At 42.7% G+C, this 22,864-nt stretch overlaps 1 protein-coding gene across 1 annotated transcript in view; it reads right to left on the reverse strand.

Moving 5' to 3' along the window:
* Positions 1-22,864, reverse strand: part of TBC1D19 (TBC1 domain family member 19) — a 1,311,239-nt gene that overhangs the window by 691,169 nt on the left and 597,206 nt on the right. Inside the window, exon 9 of the mRNA XM_085643323.1 lies at positions 17,199-17,271. Coding sequence (XP_085499449.1) covers positions 17,199-17,271 — 73 coding nt within the window. The remainder of the gene's footprint in view (positions 1-17,198; positions 17,272-22,864) is intronic.

The raw sequence follows: 22,864 nt of genomic DNA on the forward strand, positions 1-22,864 counted from the left end.
CTGGTAGGCACAGTGATTCTTGGAACTATCTTTAAACACCGGGAACTATATAGAGCATCCTTTTTTTGATCAGCTGATTAGTGAGGTCATTGACGCAGCTTTAATATAATGTAAACTTGCACATTTAAATGCTTTTAATTTGGGTTTTTCCACTTATGACTTACTGAGATAGCAGGGGCCAGATGTGCAACGCCAATTACCTAAATCACAGGGTTTGTGACAGCTAAATGGCTTTACAGGATGTACTAAACCCATTTTGGGATCCAGCAAGAATTTATCAAATTATTGCAAAATGAGTTTCAAATACATACTGAATCACACTGTTAAAGGGGCGTATTTAGGGTGTGTGTTCCAAATTGCGATTCAGAATGCAATGTATCAATGGTTTGAGACCGCAATTTCACTCGCAAACTATTGGTAGGTTACTTCACACGAGATGGTAAACCATTCACAAAGGAGAAGGGGTCCACTTGGCAACCGTCTCCTTTGTGAATGTATGTCAGAACCACTTTCAGAGAGCCATGGGCAAGCAATTATTACCAAACCGCGGGGGTTGTGGGCTTGTAGTCCTTCTGTCCAGGGGCACAACCTACTATGGGTCCTGAATGACTGAGCCAAGTACTTTTACTAGCACCACAGGACTAGTCCTCGGACTAGGATATCCCTCTGTGACCCTCCAGGTCCAGCATCTTGGCAACTTCTGCCTTAATTCAGCCCTGAACCCTGTCATATATTCTGTACATTCTATGTTACACTGGCAGACTGTCAATGGTGTCTATGTCGTGCACACTGACATGTGTCAAACCTTGACGATAAGGCTTCAGCCATTTCATATGGAATACCCTTCCAAGTTTTCTTGTGCTTTCTCTGTCAACCACGCGTGACGAGACTGCCCTTTTTTGCAGGTTTATCAAGACCTGTAAACATACACGGAAGTTTAGGGAGAAAAGATACATGTGACTCTCTATACTGCAGGTATTACACCGTCAATGAAGGTGGTACACGTTTCATATGGACAGAGAACTCTTTTTTCCATAATGGTCCATTTTCGTGTTTAGCCTTGAGAAAGTCCTTTCGGACGAAACACATGTTGGCTGCCTGTTTTGGATGTTATGAAAATCATACTTTTGGAATAAAGGATACATAAATAAAAATCAAGATTGTTATATGGACTTCTTATCTACCTGAGTGGCTAATAGCCAGCTACACTATATTAGACTTCTTTTTGTGCCTCAGCATTTGTGTAACTTATTGTTTAAACCTCGAGTGAATTTTTCTATCTTGGGTGTTGATCCAGCCTTCTATGAGCAGAGGGAGGCTATATGCTTGGAGAGCACTACATTTTACTTACATCTAGAAGAATTACTCCCCGACGGACGAAAGGGGTGGATGTGCATGTGTAGAATTGGCATCTCTGCTTTGTTGCTTTCTTGTGTATTGATTCTGTCAACCAAGTAGTTGTCCATATGTTGAGCGCAAAAGGGCCCTCTCAGGCCCTTTACTGATGTTTTCACCTGACAATCTCTTCTAAAGTGTCCCACAGGTGAAACGTATAAGATGTAACTACCTTGTGCTTGCAAGAAATTTCCTGTTTTCCCTTTTCATGATGCTCTTTGTTGGACACACCATTACTAGTTCCATTTTGCCTTGGCCCTCCTCTGGTCCCTGAGAATATCCATGGTCCTCACCCTCCAGTCTGTAAATAGTTTGTGGAGAGTTCTTCTCCCCTTTTGGCTTAGAACTATGCTGCTCTATCTCCTGCTGAACTCTATTAGCCAACCACTTGTCGGTCAATATTGTACGTTTCTCTGAATCACACTAGATCCGAAATGTATTGCGTAACTGGGGTAGAACACTTCTTTGGTCACTCTGCCATCAACTGATTAACAGAATGAAAAGCCTTCACCGCCATCTCTCTTGCTCATTCATTCCAGTCACACAATACACGTGAATCCATTTTCAAGCTAACTCTTGGAATCTTGGGCACTACCTTGCCTGAACTGGCGGTCGAGTCATGCCTTCCGGATAGAGTTGTTCCTGCTGCCATCCTAAGCTTTTCCTTCTCAAGAGCAAAGGTTTCCTTCTCCAGCTCTATTTCCTGTTTCTCTCTCTGTCTATTCTTCCCAGGAACAATTCCCCCTGGTATTCCTGACTCCTCTCTTCTTGTTCCTGGTGAGCTAGGCTCAGCTTCTCCCTCTCAAACACCCTGGCATTCTTCTCTTGCTCAGCTTTATCTTTCTGGAGAGCCAACTGCAGGTTGAGGGTCTCTAATAGACAACTCACCAAAGGGATTTATGTTGTATCTCTCTAAGGTGCTGCTCTTCATTACATCATTAGGTTCCATTCTGGAACTTGATGATCCAAGGTTATAAAGATGAGAATGTTAAGAGTTTGAGTTGCTCTGTCCTGCTATGGCTAAGGTGTTAACAAATACCACTCGGTTACAATCTGACAAATCCGACAAATAGGGAATACTACAGATCCTGCCTCACAGACTACAAAAAAACGCTGCATGTAGAAAAAAAGGCGTACTTTTCTGATAAGATTACTGAAGCCAAATCCTCAGCTAAGGAACTTTTCAGAACCGTAACTAAGCTTTTGACCCCCTCCAAGCCCATCCTGTATAGCAATCCTGAATTTTGCAACAACTTAGCTTCTTTCTTCTTAAACAAAGTGGAAGTTATTTTCTCATCCTTTAATAATCAATTGGGAGTTTCCAGTGAGGAGGGTCCTGAGATTATGCCAACCAACAATGCCCCCACATTGAACAACTTTACCCCACTGGCTAACCATGAGGTTGCCAATCTGCTGATGGGTTGCAGATCTGGCTCCCCTAAGGATCCTTGTTCAGCCACAATAATAAAAATGTCACTGGAAGTCATCACCAATACCCTCACCCCGTTACTTAACCTGATAATGGAGACAGGCAATTACCCCATATCCCGGAAAACAGCTTCCATTTTACCTCTTATAAAAAAAAACAACCTAGAGCCAAAAGACCCCAATAACTATAGACCTATCTCCCGCCTCCCCCTTCCGGCTAAAATTATGGAGAAGGCCATGAATACGCAATTAAGCCTGTTCTTGGAGACAAACAACCTACTGGACTGCTCACAGTATGGGTTCCGTGCTGGGCACAGCACGGAATCAGCCTTGATAAAAGCAACGGAAGAGGTCTGTGAGGCCATGGACCAGGGAGGTTCAGCCATTCTTATTATGTTGGACTTGTCAGCGGCCTTCGATACGGTACACCATGAGTTGTTGCCGGACCGTTTGTCGAAGGCCGGGGTCCAGGGCTCTGCCTTGAACCTACTAAAATCATTCTTGACAAACAGAATACAAACAGTGGATCTAGGAGGGGATAGTTCGAAACCATTTGCACTACCCTGCGGAGTTCCGCAGAGATCCTCCCTTAGCCCCATGCTTTTTAATATTTATGTGAAACCTCTGGCTGCCCTTATACGATCGTTCGGCCTACTTTTAACCTCCGACGCCGACGATACACAGATAGTGTTATCTCTACAAAGAGGCAAAGAAGCGGCAAAGGCCTCTAGCTGCCAGGATTGTATGGCTGCCATTACTGGCTGGATGTCCGCTAACTGCCTGAAGCTAAACGCAGGCAAGACTGAGGTGATCATATTCGGGAATAATCCCATCCTCGGGACCCCGGCCTGGTGGCCCAGTGAGATGGCCTCCCTCCTCCAACAGCACCTAAAGTAAAAAACCTGGGTGTGATTGTAGATAATACTCTTTCATTTGGGGACCATGTTAGTAGAGTGGTGTCTACATGTTTTTTCACTCTAAGAACTCTGAAAAAAATCAAACCCTTCCTAACAGCTGAAAGCTTTAGATCCGTAGTATCCGCTCTAGTTCTGTCCCGTCTGGATTACTGTAACAGCCTGTATCTGACGATCAATAATAAACACCTTAACAGACTACAGATGGTACAGAATGTGGCAGCAAGGTTGCTCACGGACACTCCAAGGTACATGTCAATCAGGAACGGTCTACAAGACCTTCACTGGCTCCCTATTAAACAACGGGTCCAATTTAAGGCCCTCTGTACCGTATTCAAGTCCCTACAGGGATTTGGGCCGTTCAACCTCAGAGAACGCTTCCAGTAGTATGTCCCTGGGAGAGCACTGCGCTCTATGGAAGCAAAGCGGGCAGCCGTCCCTAGGGCAAATAAGGCCAACTGGGGCGGAAAGAGCTTTGTGCTCAAAGCCACCAACGCCTGGAATGAACTTCTGTTTTATCAAAGGTCTGCTACGGAACTTCTAACCTTTAGAAAAAATCTGTAGACTTGGCTGTTTTCAGCCTAGTTTCTGACAATGCTCCTGGGGTGGGTTTTTCTTACAGTCTCTTCCAGGTAAACGGCTTGTAGCGCCAGGACACCTTCGGGTAACAGTGCGCTTTACAAATTAATATAACATAACATAACATAACTCTCCAGCTGGTATGACTTAACTGATGTTATCTGTCATTTATTTGGGTCACCACTTCACATTGGCAACGGAATCCAGCTGTGGTGGAAAAAACACCTCAACATGCAGGTGCCTGAGGATGAGATTGGCGAGTATGTCTGTGGACAAGTTCAAAGGCAAAAGGAAACGTTTCTCCCAGGTGGTGTTGGGCTGAGCAGTGGAAGGAAACAGACATGCTCGGAAGGCTGCATGATGGATTGTTTAGATATCTGGAGTCTGTCGCTGAAAAGAAGTAGACACAGCTGATTGTGAAATGTATCTGTGTTACAGCTATAGTGTGAGTTCCATTGCCACTAGAAAAGAGGAAAGAGCAGTGCAGAGGAGTACGTGTTTTAAGAGTGGTAAAAAAGGACCGCCTAACAAATCTTGAGTAAAGCAACATTCCGGCAGCCATTTTGTGAGGTTGGGAAAGGCCTCACCTGCCGGAACACATTTTTTGTTATTTCAGAAGGAGATTGAATTAACCTAGGTTCATGTGCTAGGTATTATGGCATCCAAGAGCTTATCAACAGCCTAAACAAGGTTGCTGTAAATTGTACAATTCCGCAGCCTGTCCTGAATGGTAACAGACACACCACTACATCGTGATAGGCACATCAGGCTGACCAGTACAAACAAAGGACAGTTTCTCTCCTTGTTGACAAGAGACAGGCAGGACTAGAATGACAAGAATGTGGGCCTGTTTCTCACAGTGACAGGCGCACTTTCTTCTTCAAGATCTGTTGGAGGTCATTCTTGAAGTGAGCGTTCTATTTTTCTTTCTTCCAGGTAACTAGGTAAATCACAAGAAAAGGTTTGTGGGTTTGTTAATTTAAAAGTTTGTTATTTAGAGAAAATAGAGTGTTTGTTTCTATTTTTGAATGAAAAACATGCAGAATGTCACCCCCACCGTTTTTCCTGCCTAGTCCTGATGACCCACCTATAAAATGGAGCAAGTGGAAGAAGTGGTTTGAGCATTATGCAAGGTTTTGTGGTACAAACATTAGTGTGGAACAATGATTCCCATTGTTGGAGCATTGGTTAGGTGGTGAAGGTCAGAAGGTGCTGGAAAATCTCCCAGAGTTAGAGGTTGAAGAACAAAGAAATCTCAATGAATACTACATATGCATACTTCAACTGGGCCGATATTACCTTAGACGTGTGAGGACTAATATGGAAAGATACCATTTTGGTCTAGAACAAGGAGAAGAAGAAACAGTAAAACACTATGGGCCAGATGTAGGTAAATATGAAATACCGATTTCTTAATAGCGAATTTTACCTATTCGCTATTAAGAAATCGGTATTTCCTATGTAGGTAAAGATTCGGTAAAAAGGAATACCTACCCATTCATTTCTATGGGCTTGGAGGCCCATAGGAATGAATATGAAGACATTCACTATTAGCGATTCGGTATTACCGAATCGCTAATAGCGGGAGCACTTTCAAGGGTGCCAGGGTGTCAAAAGGACACCCTGTTGCACCCCTGAAATGTGCATGTGTGCACATGTGGCGCACATACATGCCCTAAGGGCACGAATGTGTGCCACATGGCACTTAACAAAAAACTAAAAAGTGATTTTTGAAAGGAAATCGGTAATTACCACCAACTCGCAGTTGGTGGTAATTACTGATTTCTTAAGGCTCAAAAGCACTCTTTAATGTGCTTCCTACATTGCATATAAGGAATCGGTATTACCGATTCCTTAAATGCAAGAGCAATAAGGAATCAGTATTTACCGATTCCTTATTTACCGATTCCTTACCTACATTAGGAATGGCTAAATACCGGTCGGTAACGCTGAAATTTACCGAATTTTGGTGTTACTGACCGGTAATTAGCCACCTACATCTGGCCCTATATTATAAGTCTTAGAAAACTGGCTTCCACTTGGAAGTCTGGTACTGCAACTGTTGAGGAGACAAGAGATCAGTTTGGCCTTGAGTGTAGAAGTGATAAGATTAAAGAGGAGTTGTGGCTTGAAAACGAGCCACCTTTAGAGGAGCGGCGGGGCAAAAAAAAACCCCAAAACAATTATGCCAAAACTGAAAAGGTTGAATAGGTTGTGAGTGAGGTGAAGAGCAAGCAAAGAAACAAGGATGGTGGTGTAAAGTTTGTGGGAGAATGTTTAAGTTGTGGGAGGAGTGGGCACAGAGCTAATGCTAGGGAATACCCAGCACTTATGCAATTTGTAATGGATGTGGAAAGAAGGATCACTTCATAAAGTGCTGGAGAAATAGGATGAGAAATGTACAAAATAAGAAAAATATAAAAGAAGTTTCTTAAGAGATTATTTGCAAATCAAATGCCAAGGCAAGAATCATGCAAGTGATGTTCTGAAAGTGGAGGGTGTGGATATAAACATGAGGTTTGATTGATGTTCACATTTAACCATCATCTGGAAAGTGACATTTGAACAGCATTTTTCAAATAAAGTTGAGTGTTACAGATATTAAACATGGTGGGTATGGTAGTCAACCCATGCATGCATGGAGTTTGGGAGTAAATATATAGTTTGTAAGATCTATGTTTCAGTGAAGGAAGATAAACTTATAGATTGGCCGCATCAGAAACTTTTGAATGTTACGTTAAATCCTAATGCCACTTATAAACTACTGACTCAAGAATTTGACAAACAAAATACGGATTTTGAATTTGAATATCAACCATTATTTTCTCATAAATTGGGATGTATTAAGATCACTAAACATCATATTAGGCTGAAAAAAATGCTGCACCAGTAGTGGGTAAAGTTAGACGACTATCAATTAGCATTCAAGGCTGATTTGCAAAATTTGATTGATTTGGGCATGAGAGAATCAGTTGAGGCTACAGCGTGGTTAGCCCTGATAGTTGTTACTAAAAAGTCTAGTAGATACATCAGATTATGTGTAGACCTGTGACCACTTAATAGAGTAGTTGTGGTAAATAGGTTTCCATTTCCTAACATTGATGTACTTATGTCCACTGGGGGTAAGGTATTTCACAACTCTAGATTTCACTGCAGCATATCATCAGATCAAGGTAGATACATATTCTCAGGAGTACGTTGATTTTTTACACCGATGCGAGTATATAAGTTTAAAAGGATACCATTAGGGCTTATATCTCCAGCCTCTGTAATCTAGCAGGTCATGGCCAGAGTTTTGAAAGGGATAAAAGGAGTGCTATGTTATCCAGACAATGTTTTTATAAATGTGAATACTGTGTGTGAACACACGATAATCATGTGTGTTTAATCTTAAGTAGGCTTATTGGTGCTTGGGTTAACCCTAAAGATAGAGAAGTGTAAGGTTGGGGTAACCGAAGTAGAGTATTTGGGTCACAATATATCTGAAAAAGGTGTTACTGCCTAGAAGGATTTGGTACAGACTATTGTTAATTTGAAAGAGCCATGTTATAATAAAGAGTTAATTGCATTCTTAGGTATGGTAGAATAATATTGAAAATGTATTGAGAATTATGCTGATAAATCACTTCAACTAAGGGCATTTCTCAGTAAGAAAGTTGAATTGTGATGGGAATAGAATTGTCAAGAAGAGTTTAAAAAACTGAATTGAAGACCGCATCTTATCTACAAGCTTTTATACTGGGTGAGGAAAATACAATTGTCACATAAAGAAATGGAGTGGAATTTTTAACGATCTGTGCCTCTAGATGCTTCAGTGGCTCCAAGATCAATTACTCTGCAATTGAGAGAGCAGCTATTGCCTTTTCATCGGCAACAAGAAAATAAATAATTTGGGTTAGGGAACATCTTTAAAGGCCTGTTCATATAACAAGTCTCTGAAAGAGGTTTTCATCAAAAAAGGTCTTGACTCTATTTTGTCATGAATAAGGAGGTGGGTCATAGCTTTGCAAGAATTCAAGTTGAGTATATTCTGCATGTGTCTGCTGATTCTCACGGTTGGTTACCATTTCCGGAAAGTATGATAGTCAGGACAAATTTATAGAGCAGGATGTAAATGTGTGTGAAGTCATGTTAGGGGCTGTTACAGAAGAGTCATGGATAGATGCTGTGCTGTTAGAAGTCATAACAGCCTTTCAGCAAGGTGAGAGCAAATCACTAGACATACCATGGTCAATATTTAAGGAGGAACTATCCACTGACAAGAGCATTTGTCTAAAAGGTACTAGACATGTATTTCCAGTTGGTGGAAGAAATAAGTTGGAAGCTCAGGCTCATCTTGGTCATTTTGGTATGGTCAAGAATAAGGAAAGATTATGCTTTGATTTCTGGTATCCTGGCATAGACATTGAAGTACAGAGATGTGTCAGGTATTCCTTAGAATGTAAGAACAGTGATAGGATTTTATCTTCACAACAATTACCCATAGTTTGTAGAGAACTTCCTAATCACCCATGGGAAGAGTTTGCCATAGACATAGTTGGTCCAATAGGAGGGGACCATTATACATCTTATTTAATTGTGTTGATAGATTTCTATTCAAGATGAGTGGAGATTACTTTTGTCATTTGGAGCTATAGATTTTGTGGAAAAATGTTTAAGAGGGAAGGTTTCCTCACAGTAGTCTTGCTGGGCAATGTTCTCCAATTCTGTTACAATGAGATGGAAATCTTCTTTAAGTCTTGTTGCACAATTCACAATAAAAGTTAAATATAAACCAATGGAGCTGTTGAATGAATTATTAGAACATTGAAAGAATGTATCCAGTTAGTTACTCAATACACTGGATTGGAAGAAGGAATTACAACAAAGAATCACAGCATATCATTTGGCTGTCCATTATACTACAGGAAAAATCAATTTTGAACTTTTTAAAGGGAGAGTCCCCAATACTGTTCTGTGTCCAAGATGAATGAGCTAAGGAAAAGGTGTGAAATTCAATGCATTGGGAAGTTGGAGAACCCATGAGTAATGTTTGCAACACAAGAGGAAAAACTATTGTCAGGTGTCAGCAGCGCAAGAAGGAGTAAGGAACCACTAACCTCTGCGTAGCAGCCAGCAGGGACGATGCTGTGCAGAGAATATTCCCTTCTCCACAGGACACTGCCTCTCCTCACAGTGTGGCTTAACACAGCTATGGAGGAGAGCACCCCGGGGAAAAGGGACAGGGATAAAGCAAAAACACTGCTGGAGATCTTGCATCTGGGGTCTGGTCTAGGTGTGTGCATAGGCGACCTGCAGGGAGGGCACAGGGGCACACAGCACAATCATCAATGTCACCCTCACCCGACTTGCCCTTTTCCCTTGTGGTCAGTCACAAGTACCTGATAGTTACGTGGCTTGTGGGTTTATCTTAGCATATCTGCTCCTGAATGTCACTTTTTTTATCTGCAGTTTCCCAGAACAGGCTGAATACGTGCCACTCCACCGCTGTTTCCTCACAGCAGGCAGGATAGCACACTTCAAAGGGTTCAGATGCTGTTTTGGTAGCACAGCATCTATTTCACAGCTTATCTCCCCGGTTCCAGAATTCACCGAGGTACAGGTCTCTAAGTGTTGACAGGAAAACACGCGGGCTACAAGGAGAGGAACACACCCTATGATTAAAGAGAGGGGGAGTAATACAGTGCGCCTCTAGGGGGTAGCTCTGTACCTGTCCGTTCCCCAGCTGGGAAACGGGAAGCGCCGCCCAAGGGAAAAAGACCACCGGAGGAGCGCTCCAGTTTCTCTCGCCGCTCCGCTGTCGCCGGTCTTGGTAATCCGCTCTGCGTGAAGGAAAGGGCGGGTGGATTTTTCTTTGCGTGCGCCTGAAATTCTTTTGAAGTCCACACTGCGACTCGCAGCACTGGCAAGGTCCGAGGCAGGCGATCGGCTGATTCCGATAGGTGGGAATGAAAGCGCTCGCACGTCGCCTTCATCCGGGAAGGATTGTCAAGCGCCTCCCCCTTGCCCCAGAAGCGCTTTTGTAGCAGGAAGCAGGCGTGGAAACCTAGTCGTCACCCGGAAGCGGCCCACGGCCTTCGGGGATTTGTAATGCAGGAGGTCGCCTGGCCTTTCATACATTCGCCCTTTCGCTCGGGGAAGGAGTACGCAGTGACTGCGTCCCTGGCTACTGCTCGGTAAGTGAAGGAGCGCGACAACTATTTAGACTTGGTGAAAAAATCTGTGATGTACAGGTTCAAATGAGAGATTTTGCCAAGATAAAGGCTCCAGTAGGATGTGCTAAATTGTTAAAATTCACAAATTAAAAAAGGGTGTTAAAACTTTTAAAATTCTGTTGAAAAATGAAACTGTCTCGATCTGGAATAAGAGCTGGGTGGTGGTGATTAGTAACAGGGTCTCAAAAATGAGGATTTTTGCTTGAGTAGAAGAAGTTTAAGACTGCATAAAAGACCAGTATATCTAGATGAATATGTCAGGAAATAGTTTTTTTTTAAAACATAATTTTATTAGTTTACCAAGTTTGCACAATTCGTACATTGGCGTGACATTACATAATAACTCGTACACTGAACTTGCACTGTAAAATAGCTTCTTGTCCGCTTCCCATAGCTGTTCCCGGCTCCTACAATTGTCTACCATAATGCACGATTCGGCAAATAATATATACACAACAATAATAACATTCCCTCCCCCCTCCCCTGTCGCCCTGGGTCCATGCAGATCTCTCCTCATCCTGTTCAGTCTGTCTCCATCTGTTTCCCTCATCATACACATTACACATTTCTTACCGCTTTGTACTGGTCTGCCCGTGTCTCGGTCTCAGCCACTACCCTGCATGCTGTCGTTTGTGGCAGGATAATCTACATCTAAAGCTCGCCCCGCTTCCAGCAGAGCATCCCATTCTGTTGCTATAGGAGTCCTCCTTAACCCTCTCGCTTCCTCCCGCCTCAGTGCTGCACTCTCAGCACTCCCCCATCTCACCATCTCAGTATGCCATGCATAGATTGTAGGCGGAGTTTTTAATTTCCATCTCTTGGTGATTGCTCGCACTGCCAATAAAAGTGCTAGGTTCACAAACCTGTTCAGCACTTTATATTTAGAGGTCCCCACCCTTAATCCCAGGATACAGCTCTCTATTGTAGCCGGCACTTCTCTGTGTGTAATCTCCGCCATATGGCGTCTAATCGAATCCCAGTATCCTCCAAGTCTATGACAGGACCATACCATATGTATGAGATCCGCTCCTTCTATTCGACATCTAGGGCAATGATGTTCTGTATTTGGGTACATCTTGTCTAATCTATGCGGTGTAAGGTATGCCCTATGATGTCAGGAAATAGTTATTGTACATTTCCACAACATTACATTAGATATGTTTAATGGTGCTCTTACAAGTTTAGTTTGGTTTACAAGTTGATTATTTACAATTTCTATTTTAAAGAAAGGAGAAGAATGGTATATCTCTATGGTACTGTTCTTCACAAAATTATCAAGTTTCATTCCAGAACTTGATGATCCAAGGTTCTAAACAGGAGAATTTCGAGTTTGAGTTGCTCTGTACTGGTATGGCTGAGGTATTTATTAATTCTACTCTCCAGCTAGTTGGATTTACCTGATGTGAGAACTTTAATAAATACCAGTCTCCATCTGGTTTGACTTACGTGATGTCATTTGTCATTTATTTGGGTCACCACTTTACAACTTACTCCTGGAATTAGTGATAGTTGTATCCTAGAAATAAAAGGTGGTGTGCATATTGGGGGAATCTCTGGAAAGTGCATCATTTAACACTTAGCCCGAGGGAGATAACAGGGACTGGGAAACCATGACACCACACCCTCAGGCTCAAGTTCATCCAGCCACTGTTAGCCCCCTCCCAGACAAACAGGTAGCGAAAGCCATGATTGAGGTTAAGGCAGGATCACCACTCGATCCCTGCTCACATTTAATCTTCTCCCGCTTATTATCAGTTTTATGCCCTCGTATCACCACTGGTTTTAACCAATCATTGGAGTCAGCCTCCTTTCCAACCATATGGAAGGAAACCGTGATCTTTCCCTTACTAATAAAAACAGGCCTGGATATCTACGATCCAGCTAATTACCGACCCATTTTGAAAATACCCTATCTGTCAAAGGTCTTGGAAAGACTGGTTAATAAACAACTCACCACCTTTCTTGAAACTAATACTCTCCTGGATCCCTCTAAGACTGGCTTTAGAGCCAACAACAGCCCTGAGGCCACATTACTTGCCGTTTCCGACAGCATTAGAACCTTGGTGGACCAAGGCAGAGCCGTAGCACTGATCCTTCTGGAACTTACGGCGGCCTTTGATACTGTATCCCACGACAACCTACTGCAAATCCTCCACGAAAAAGGATTGCACTCAAAAGCCCTTGCGTGGTTAGCATCCTTCTTAAAAAATAGAACCCAAAAATTCAAATGGGCCGTTGCTCCTCCAAATGAAAAAGTATTAAACATGGAGTCAAACAGGGTGCATCGCTAAGCCCCACTCTTTTTAACGCATATGCTTCCTCTTTAGCAGCAGTCGGTAGGAAATGGGGCTTTAACATCTGCTCATATGTGAATGACACGCAACAATTAATCCCTCTCAATGACAAGTGCAATGATACTGACATAAAGAGCAACCTAATCAACTGTCTCACCGACACTGCAACCTGGATGACTGATCACTGCTTAAAGCTAAATGGTAGAAAATCCGAGATCTTGCTCTTCGGTAATGCACAGTCTGGGACAGTAGTTAGTGGCCCCAAACGCTGGGAACCGCCCCTGAACCCAAGCGAGTTGCAAAAAATCTGGGCATCCTATTTGACAACGCCCTATCCATGCAGGATCAAGTGAGAACGCTATGCGGAAAAAGCTTCGCCACACTAAAACTATTCCGCAGACTCTCTCCTTGGATCTTGCTGAACTGCAGAAAAACGGTCACCCTGGCACTCTTCTTGAGCAGACTGGACTACGGAAATGCGCTCTATATGGGCATGTCCGAGTACCTATTCTCTCGCCTATAGGTGGTCCAGAATGCAGCTGCTAGACTGATCTGTAACAAGAGCAGATACAGCTCTGCATCTGACAGCATGAAAGAACTACACTGGCTCCCGGTGCGCCAAAGAACTACATTTTAGCTCCTATGCCATACTCACAGATCTCTGCACAAAATAGGCCAACACATTTTGCAAGATAAATTGGCATACCACGTTCCATCTCGGAACCTGAGATCACGCCATCAGGCCCTGGCAAAAGTCAAACGCACCTCCAGAGTCAGAATGGGAGACCGCTTCTTCTCTAAATTGGCTGCTGTGCAGAAGAATGACCTTCCACTCGACCTTCGACTGACTGATGAATATTTGCCTTTTAGAAAGAAGCTAAAAACGTTCCTGTTTCCTAGGTACTAGAGAACTAGCAATCACTCAAGAATAACCCACTCCGTTACCACATATCCTTCCTCACACTGCTTTGCAAGCTCTCCTAGCGCTGTGATGTCCCTCAAGATGAATGTTGCGCTCTACAAATACAAATACAAAATACAAATTAGTGGTCAAATTTGGCATGTGTCTGGAATAGATCTGTGCGATGCTGCAGGGCTGCTTCTGATCTTGATCTTAAGCCCTGTGCTGGTCTTACTGGGGTCAAGGACACGGCCCCAACAATGTCAGTTGTACCGGGCACTGGCCTGCAACTTCACTGAAACCTTCAACATGGGTTAGTGACCTCCGCAAGAGGGCTGAAAGCTCTCTCACAAAACTGGTCTCTCCTCTCGCCAGGATCCAATCTTGGTTTCAATCCCTACAGGCTCTCTCCTCCTCTTCACAAAGCACACTGGTTTTTGCAGGCAGGGAGAAGGCTGGTGCATCGGGTACAGGGAATGTGTCCTTGGCTTCCTGGGTGCAGTCCTGGTTGTAGAAACTCAAAGTCTTGTTTCTTCCCCTGATGAACAATGTTGCTGAATAACTTGTGGGACTCGCTCCTTTGTAGTCCAAATCGAGACAAAGATGTGATTTAGTGTCTGGTCCTTTAAAATTCAATTGTGGGTTTGGACTACTTTGAGACAGTCTGCCACAGCAGGCGCCCGGAGACAGGTAGGTAAAAAGCAAAGACCTTTCTTGAGAGACATAAGTGATTCAGATACAGTTTTGCGGCAGGCAGCGCCTGTCTCCTAATAACATTTTCTAAGGCTAGCACTTTTCCATACAGGTATTGATGCTGATATTTTTTATGGTGCGCCTGATTGCCCAGAGGCGTCTTGGCGCTAGTGTCTTCTAGATGTGACAGTTTGTAAAGCTAATTGGGCAACATAGATGAAAAAAGCCAAGTTTTAAGCTGTTTTCTAAAACATATAAAATTGGACTGGGCTTTGAGATGCAGAGGCATTTTGTTCCAAAGTTTGCAGGTATAGGAAATAAAGCTTCTGCCGCCCCAAGACGCTTTGTATATATTTATGGGTGTTTCCACTGTTCTAGAGGAGACTGATCAAAGACCTCCCCTAGGTGTGTACCATTTGAATTTCCTCTTAAGGTAGTCAGGACCTATGTCATGAAGGGATTTGTGAGCAGTGTATAGTGCCTTGAAGGCTACTTGCTTCCTAATGGGAAGCCAGTGTAGTTCCAACAATGCATGTGAGACAGATTTGAACTTTGGAATTCTCATTAAGAGAGGAGCTGCTGCGTTTTGTCAAATTTACAGTTTATTCAGAGATTGTCGATGGATGGGCTTTACAGTAAATTAAACTGGAGCAGTCCATATCATAGTGTGTATCAATAGGACCAGACTCACTCTGAATCTTAGTGAGACTTTGTCGATGCTTTAACAAAACGACCACCACATTCCCCATTGAGGCATGGTTTTCAGAATGCTACATGCTTTTTCAAGTGCGAATAGGGAAAAGCGAGCAACACGTATGAGCTGGGATTGTGAGCATCAGCATGACAGATGCAGAGACGCTCAGTGCTTGGCATCAAAAAGTAATATATGTGTGTTACATGTTGTATGTCTTGTTCCTTTTTTCTATAATTTAGGCTCTACAACAGCACTACACAAGCACCATTAAGATTATGGTTAAATGTAGTTTTCCTATTTTTCTGATTCCAGGTGTGGGTCCACCATACGGACATCTCTTGAGTATTACCTGAGCTAGGTCGAACCCTACATGTAAATTAGCTATTAGATTATAGGTCCTGGCAAACTTTCACTGACCCATTTAAGGACTACGAAAGGTAAGAAACATGTTGACTCAGGTTAGATTTTATGGAACATTATTTCCTCAAGATTACCATTGTTTTTAATCTTAACAAAGGCGCCCAATGATTAAATAAGTTATGAAGGTTTTGTTGTTGTTAGTTTTAGTTTCCCTTCACCCATCTCTTTGGCCAATCTACTCTGCATACATCCTAGATCCATGAATTTGGAGTTTTTGGCTAATTAAAAAGCCTCCAGGAAAGAGTCCCATTGAAGGGCCTGTTGGGCATTGCTGCGTCAGCCTTCAAAGAGCATATGCCTAATGATGAAGCGTGCCAACAATTGAGGTGTGAGGGCACATGCTCCTAAACATTAATGATGTGTTTGACCTTTGTTTGGTCCTCTTATCACAAGAAATAAATCCAACCTTCTTTCAGAACAACACACCAAGAGAACTGTTTGGTAATGAGGTAGGTCAGATTGCAACAAACTCCGAACCCTTTTGCTATATCAAACCTATTACAACATAGATTGCTTCACAAAATAGCTTAGTGGCTACACAAATACTGGTCACGAATGGCAACCAGTACTTTGCAACCACATCTAAAATACATCAGGCACTAGAGGCCAGTTGTATAATACTTTTTGGAGGTCACAAACAGCCCGCTTCGCAGAATTGGGCCATTGCAACTACAAAAAGCTTTTTTAAATGTACAAAAGGCAAATCTGGGTTCAGTTACTTGTTACCGAATCACAATTTGCATGTGCGACCCTATTCTGTTTCAGTAATTTGAAAGGGGTGTGTTTAAGTTATCCCTTTCAAATACTGAATCGCGGTGGTATGTATTAATGTTTTGCATCCAAATTCTGGTTGCAATACAGCAATACTTTAAAGCCAAATCAAAATTGTCAGTAACCCATTTGCAAATTGTAAGAGGTCATCATGGGACTCCTGCCCCTTTGAGAATGTTATCCAAAATATTTTTTAGGAGGCAGCAGTGGTCCCACAGGCTTGATCTTAAAAAATTAAACTTAAACATTTAATTTTCTTTTTTGAAACCCATCTTGTTTGCCTTTAAGGAACACTGACTGCATTAAAAAAGAGACTGCTTTATTAAAAAACAATCACAGACATAGTGGTCTGCTGACTAGAGCAGACCACCATCACTGTGCCGGCTGCAATTCCTATTGAGTGGCAAATTGCAACCTTACTCATTAATATTCTTGAGATAGGCAGATTTGCAACCCACTAGAAATCACTATTTGAAAAGTAAAACTGTTGTACAGTGGGAATTGTGATTTCGCAATTGCTTATCTTGATACATCTGACCCTAGGTCTCTCAAAATGCTGCCATAGGCTTAATTTTCTTCTGAAAGGAAACAGTCTCAGTCTGTGCTCTCTCTAAATCCCCTAGAGTGCTTCCAGTCAGGAAGTGTGTGGAGTGTAGGGCTCTATGCTAGACTTACAGGTCAAAGAAGAGATCATCTAAGATGTGAATTGATCAAAAATAAAGCATTTGTTTTTAATTCCATGAGTACAGAAAATCGTTATCACGAAACACGATAAGAAACATCTTTATTTAAAATATTGAAACTAGATCATCGGAAGTAAAACAAATAGTAATAAATAGAATGAGAACCTAGTGTGTTCATTGCTTTTCTTACACCAATTCAGTTCAAACAAACCTGGAGGGACATGTGTAGAATCATCAATACCCAGCTGTCCAGTTTTTAGGTCCAATTCACTGAAGTACTCCTTCTGAAAAGGAAATATGCGCACAACATTAAAAGAGAAAATAAACAATCTGCAAATATATTTTATCCCCAATATGAATAACCAAGGAACATTTGTTCCTCATAAAAAAGCTTTGGGGAAATAGACACACTAACCTTGTAAATTCCGTCTCCAAAATACAGACACAGAGCACTTAAGTGACCAGGCAGAAATAATTGAACCATACTAAACCACTAGGAATTATTTAGGGTGTATTCCATAATTCTTAGCTTGTCTGTACCATTACAGGCAGGAATCAATCATAATTAAATGAATGCATTCTGTGAAGTCTATAATATTAACACGCATAATATACAGTTACAGCAGCATCAGACATACTTTCTTAAAATATTGCTGTTGCTCTTGAGTGAAAACAAAATTAATAACTTACTTATATTTGGTAACGCTTTATCTGATAGAAACTCTATCTGCCTGAACATTCCTTAACTTAGTATATTCCCAGGCATCATACTGGATCTGGTACCTTTTGAGCAATTAGCTTGCACTCCAGTAGGCGTTGTTGTTCAGCTTTGCCTGGTGTCGGTGGGGTTGTTGCCACCGAAAGTGAAATTCACGGTGTCTATATAGGCACCCCCCACAGCGCACTGACCTCAAATCTTCGAGTATTTTTCGAGAAGCATGGAGTCAAGCTGAGAAAGGTTGACCAGTGTGCCAAAAATGAGGTAAAAAAGGATCTCCTAATTTATGAAGACAGTCCGTATAATGAGGAGGACGGGAGGGCCAGTAAAGAACCTCTACCAGATAAAGCGTTAACGAAGGTAAATAACTTGTTCGTTTGATGGAGCCTTATAGCCACAGATTCCTCCTTACCTTTGAATAGATGGCTAAGCAGTCCTGGAGAACCAAACAGGCAAATTATCCATTGCGCCGGACCTGACTGTCGAGGCAGTAGTGTTTGACAAACATGTGCACTGATGCCCAAGTAGGTGCCTGAGAGATGTCCAAGATTGGGACTCCTCTAGCTAATGCAGTGGTTGCGGCTGTAGCTCTAGCAGAGCCCTTTCGGGGCTGTTTCTTGGCCTTTGCATTGCATCATACTGAGGATGATCCATTGAGAGATGGTTCTTGTTGGAAAGTGGGTTATTGGCAGTAATAAGTATGCATCTACCACTAGTATTACAGCCACTAACACGGTTTAGGGTCAAGTAAAGGTCTCCGGAAATTATCCCCTTGCTCAACACACTTGCTAACAGTCAGGCCTAACTTAGGAGACAGGCATGTAAAGCATTTAAAACACCAATACGTCAAATGAGTAAGACACAATACACAGAAGTCCAAAACAATTTATAAAAATGGTAATATTTTTATGAACAAATAGACACCAAAAATGACAAAAAACAATGCAAGGAACCGGGAACCGGAAATAACAATTTTTAAAGATAAACCACTTGATAGTGCTTATGCCACTTTGGGACATCTGATCATGCTTGACCAGGACAAAGTCAAAGTTTGAGGCCGACTGCAATGGAACCCTGGTCAGATACACTAAGCAGGAGGCCCTGGCCAAAGGCTTACCTTGACAATTAGAAACTTTTCTGGAGCTTTTCCTTCCAACATCACTCGACCCCCACAGCAGGCCGGTTTCGGTGAGGGGTTGCCGGCTTGACTTTCTGTGATGCTCTGGTCAAATCCTGGAAGTCTAGAGCTCCAGAGCTTTTAGCTGGACGAACCTGAAATTCTGACTGTGCTGTGGTTGAATGTAGTCGACTTGACCTGAAGTCAAGTCTGCAACCTCATGGAGCTTTTTCACAAAAGTTCTCCAAACTTTAGGAGGTGCTTTCTGAAGGTCTCCTTGTTAGGTTCAAAGTGTCCAAAAGACCAATCAAACGGTCTGGAATTTCCTAGGTGGTCTCTGAGTATCTGGACTACAATTCCTACAGTGCACCTGGCCAAATCCTTTAAACTCCACTGGAGGCACTCAAGGATGGGAACCTCTTGGTGGAGATGATGCAGATGTGCTCTGTAACTAACAGGGAGTCCACTCCCTAATCCTTCTTAAAGCGAGCAACAGTGTCCAGCGTTGTAGTATCAGACTGTGCCATTCAGAGCGCAGGCCTTTGGTGCAGATCCAAATTCCAGCAGAGCAGTCCTTCTTTTCCTTGTAGTTTCAAGCAGCAGATCTGAGAGACTAGGCAGCTCTCACATATTTATTCAGTGTTCTGGGGTGATAAGCAGGGAGGCACCTCTGTCCAATGAGATGCTGACTGCCACCCAAAAGCATGACAACTTTCTCCAAAGTGTGGTATCTTCTTGTCACACAAAGCACCGCACTTCCAAAATCCAACATGGATGATTTCTCTCCAGAGTAGTAAGAGCAGGGTACACCAACCCACAATGTGCTTCATTTCCATTATCTCTCCTCACCCTGACCTCTGACAATTCCTGTCCTAAGCCTGCCATCTGACTGGGGCCCAGGATGTGAGGACAGGTATTCCTGGCATTCCTTACTGATCTGCTCTCTCTTTGAGCTTAATTTGATTTGCCCAGCCCCCTCTGCAGGACCCATCCTTCTCAGCTTCAGAGCAGGCTCCATCTGAAAATCTCTGTCCTGGCCATGACACTTATCCCCTATTCAGAGCAGCCTAGCTAAGCCTTTTAAGACTGACCAATCTGCAGAGACCTCTAGAAGGCTGGATTTTGGCTTACAGAAGAGAACGTTCAATAACGTATTTTCTGTACCAGGTATGATAAAATAAACAGTGGCAAGTTGTTGGTTTCATCAATACCAAACTTTTAAGACCCTGAATTATATTTTTACTCCTTTCCGAGCAATAGTTAAGTAAATAAAATATTGCAAAGTTATCCTGTGGATCTAAGTATCTACAGTGGGAAAAAATTAAATGGGCAGAATTTCCTCACCAGGGCTATATAGAACATGTTTTATAAGGTCCCTGCTTATAGTTACATGGCCCCCACCCCGGGACACCTATGGAAAACCTGGGGGTGCCTAATATGTAAACATAACATAAACATAAGGTGCTCATGCCAGCAAAGTTGAGTTTGCACACAATTTACTTTTAAAGACAGTCTGCAAAGCCAGGCAGCTTTTATAATGACAGCAGGTACTCACTCAGCAGTGCACACATCCAAGTGCAAGAAATATGCTGGACCTCTAAACATCAGTGCCCTATGACAAACTATGAACTTATAGGTAGTTTGAACCCCTAGCCCTAGTCTATACTAGGTACTAGTTGGTTCTGCCAATACCAACTACGAGAATTTACTTTTAAAGACAGCTGTAAGGCATGACTGCCTTTAAAAGGACAGCAGGCATAAAGCAGCGCGTACATGCAACTGCAGGAAATCTTATGGGCCTCTAAACCCCCACACCCTATTATTTACTAGGGACTTATAAGTAGATTACACCTCCTGGCCCTATTATCCACTAGGGACTTATAGGGTCTGTTATTGCCCTATTACATTTACCTTTTTAAACAAAGCACTGGCCTTGGGCCTGGTTAGCAGAGCCCAGGGTACAGTCAGAGTCAATTACCACCAGTATCATTCAGTAAAAGATGGGGGTGAAGAGGGCAAAAAGATGACTTTCTAACAGCTCTCTTCTGAATCGCTTTTCCTTTCTTTCTTCCTGCAAATCCAACAAAGAGTTGATTGTTCACCCAGAAATCTTTGGTACAACCAATACAGAAGGATGCAACTCATTTTGAATCCTGGCAATGGAGTCTCTCCTCTTCTTTAGAAGAATGAGGCGAGGGAAAAAAGGCAGGCAGGGTGATGATTTGCCTGAAATGAAAAGGTGTCATAACCTTTGGTAAAAAGCATGCCAGAGTCCTTAAACCAGACTGTCTAGGAAAAATGAAGTGCAGCGTGGGTTAACGGAGAGGGCTTGTAACTCGCTAACCCTCTTGGGAGATATTATTAACCATGGGCAGAGAACTCCACTTCACTGGCGGAGCTTGCGGATTTTTGCATACTCCGCGTTCCGCTGAGAACGCAAAGTTTATGCAAAACTTTGACTCTGCAGCGGAGCGGAGTTCAGCCACGAGCCCTCCCCGCCTCCACCCCCCTCAATAAATATTTTTAAAAGTAAAATAAAAATGAACATAAAAAACACACTTACCTTTACCGTGGCATCTCCGGTCTGCCCTCCTCCTCGCCGTGGTCTTTCCTGCAGAATCCCCTACGTCAGACATACGTCATGCTCGCGCAGTCCTACCCATGGCGTATGTCTGACAAATGGGTTTTGGTTTCCAGAAGATACCATGGCGAGGAGGAGGGCAGCCCGGAGACCCCACGGTAATGGTATGTGTGTTTTTTACCTTAATTTTTATTTCTTTAAAAAATATTTAGGGAGGGAGGGAGGCACGGAGCGGAGCTCCACTGAGTTTTTGCCCAACTCCGTGGAGCTCCGCGTAGAGCAACTACGACAGCTCCGCCCACGCTTAGATATTATCACCACAAGCAATACAGTTTTTAAAGTCAAGAGGGTAACACACACAGACGTTGTAAACTAAATTCAAGTCTCAATGGGGCATAATGAAGGGCATAGGAAACAACTGATGGTGTAAACCTTTAAGGGATATAGGGGCAGATGTAGGTAAATTCAATTTTGCGAGTCCTTAATAGCACTTTTTACCGAATCGCTATTAAGGACTCGCAAAATGAGATGTATGTAGGAATTGCAAAACTATTTGCGATTCCTTAATATTCCTTAATTGTGAATCGCAAATTGAGATTCGCAATCAAGGAATACCTTCCCATTCATTCCTATGGGCCCAGAGGCCCATAGGAATTAATGGGATTTGCGCACGCAATTTGCGAGTAACCAAGAGGCACTCGCAAATTGCGTGCACAATTTCAAGGGTGCAAGGGTTCCAAAAGGACACCCTGTTGCACCCCTGAAATGTGCATGTGTGCACATGTGGCGCACCTACATGCCCATGTGTGCCACATGGCACTTTGAAAAAAGCCAAAAAGTCATTATTTAAAGGAAATCGCAAAATACCACCAACTTGAAGTTGGTGGTAATTTGCGATTCCTTAAGGCAAAATCGCAATTTGCGTAGCCTACTAGCATAGCATTTAGGGAATCGCAAATTGCGATTCTCTAAATGCTTGCACAAAATATGGAATTGCAAGTTTTGCGATTCCTTATTTTGTGAGTGAGTATTTGCCTACCTACATTGCTCACAGCCAAATTGAGATTGCAAACACTGAAATTCTGCTAAATTCAGCGTTAGCGATCGCAATTTGGCTTCCTACATCTGGCCCATAGTCACCATAGGTGACTTGAACAGAGAAGGCTGGTTCGGCAACCATAGAAAGGCAGAAATGGCAGAGAGATATCTCTTGACTGGGCCCAAAGTAAAGACTTGGGTGACCAACCTTTACAACGCAACTATTACAACGCACTACACGTACAACGCAATTTTTACAACGCAACATCCACTACAACGCATTCCATTACATCGCATGACACTACAACGCATTTTTAAAAACTACCTTTACAACGCATTCCATTACATCGCATACTACCTTTACAACGCATACCATTACAACGCATAATATTACATTAAAACCCCTACACTATCCAACACTTA

The sequence above is a fragment of the Triturus cristatus genome, chromosome 2_2 (assembly GCF_964204655.1).
Source record: "Triturus cristatus chromosome 2_2, aTriCri1.1, whole genome shotgun sequence".
NCBI lineage: Eukaryota > Metazoa > Chordata > Amphibia > Caudata > Salamandridae > Triturus > Triturus cristatus.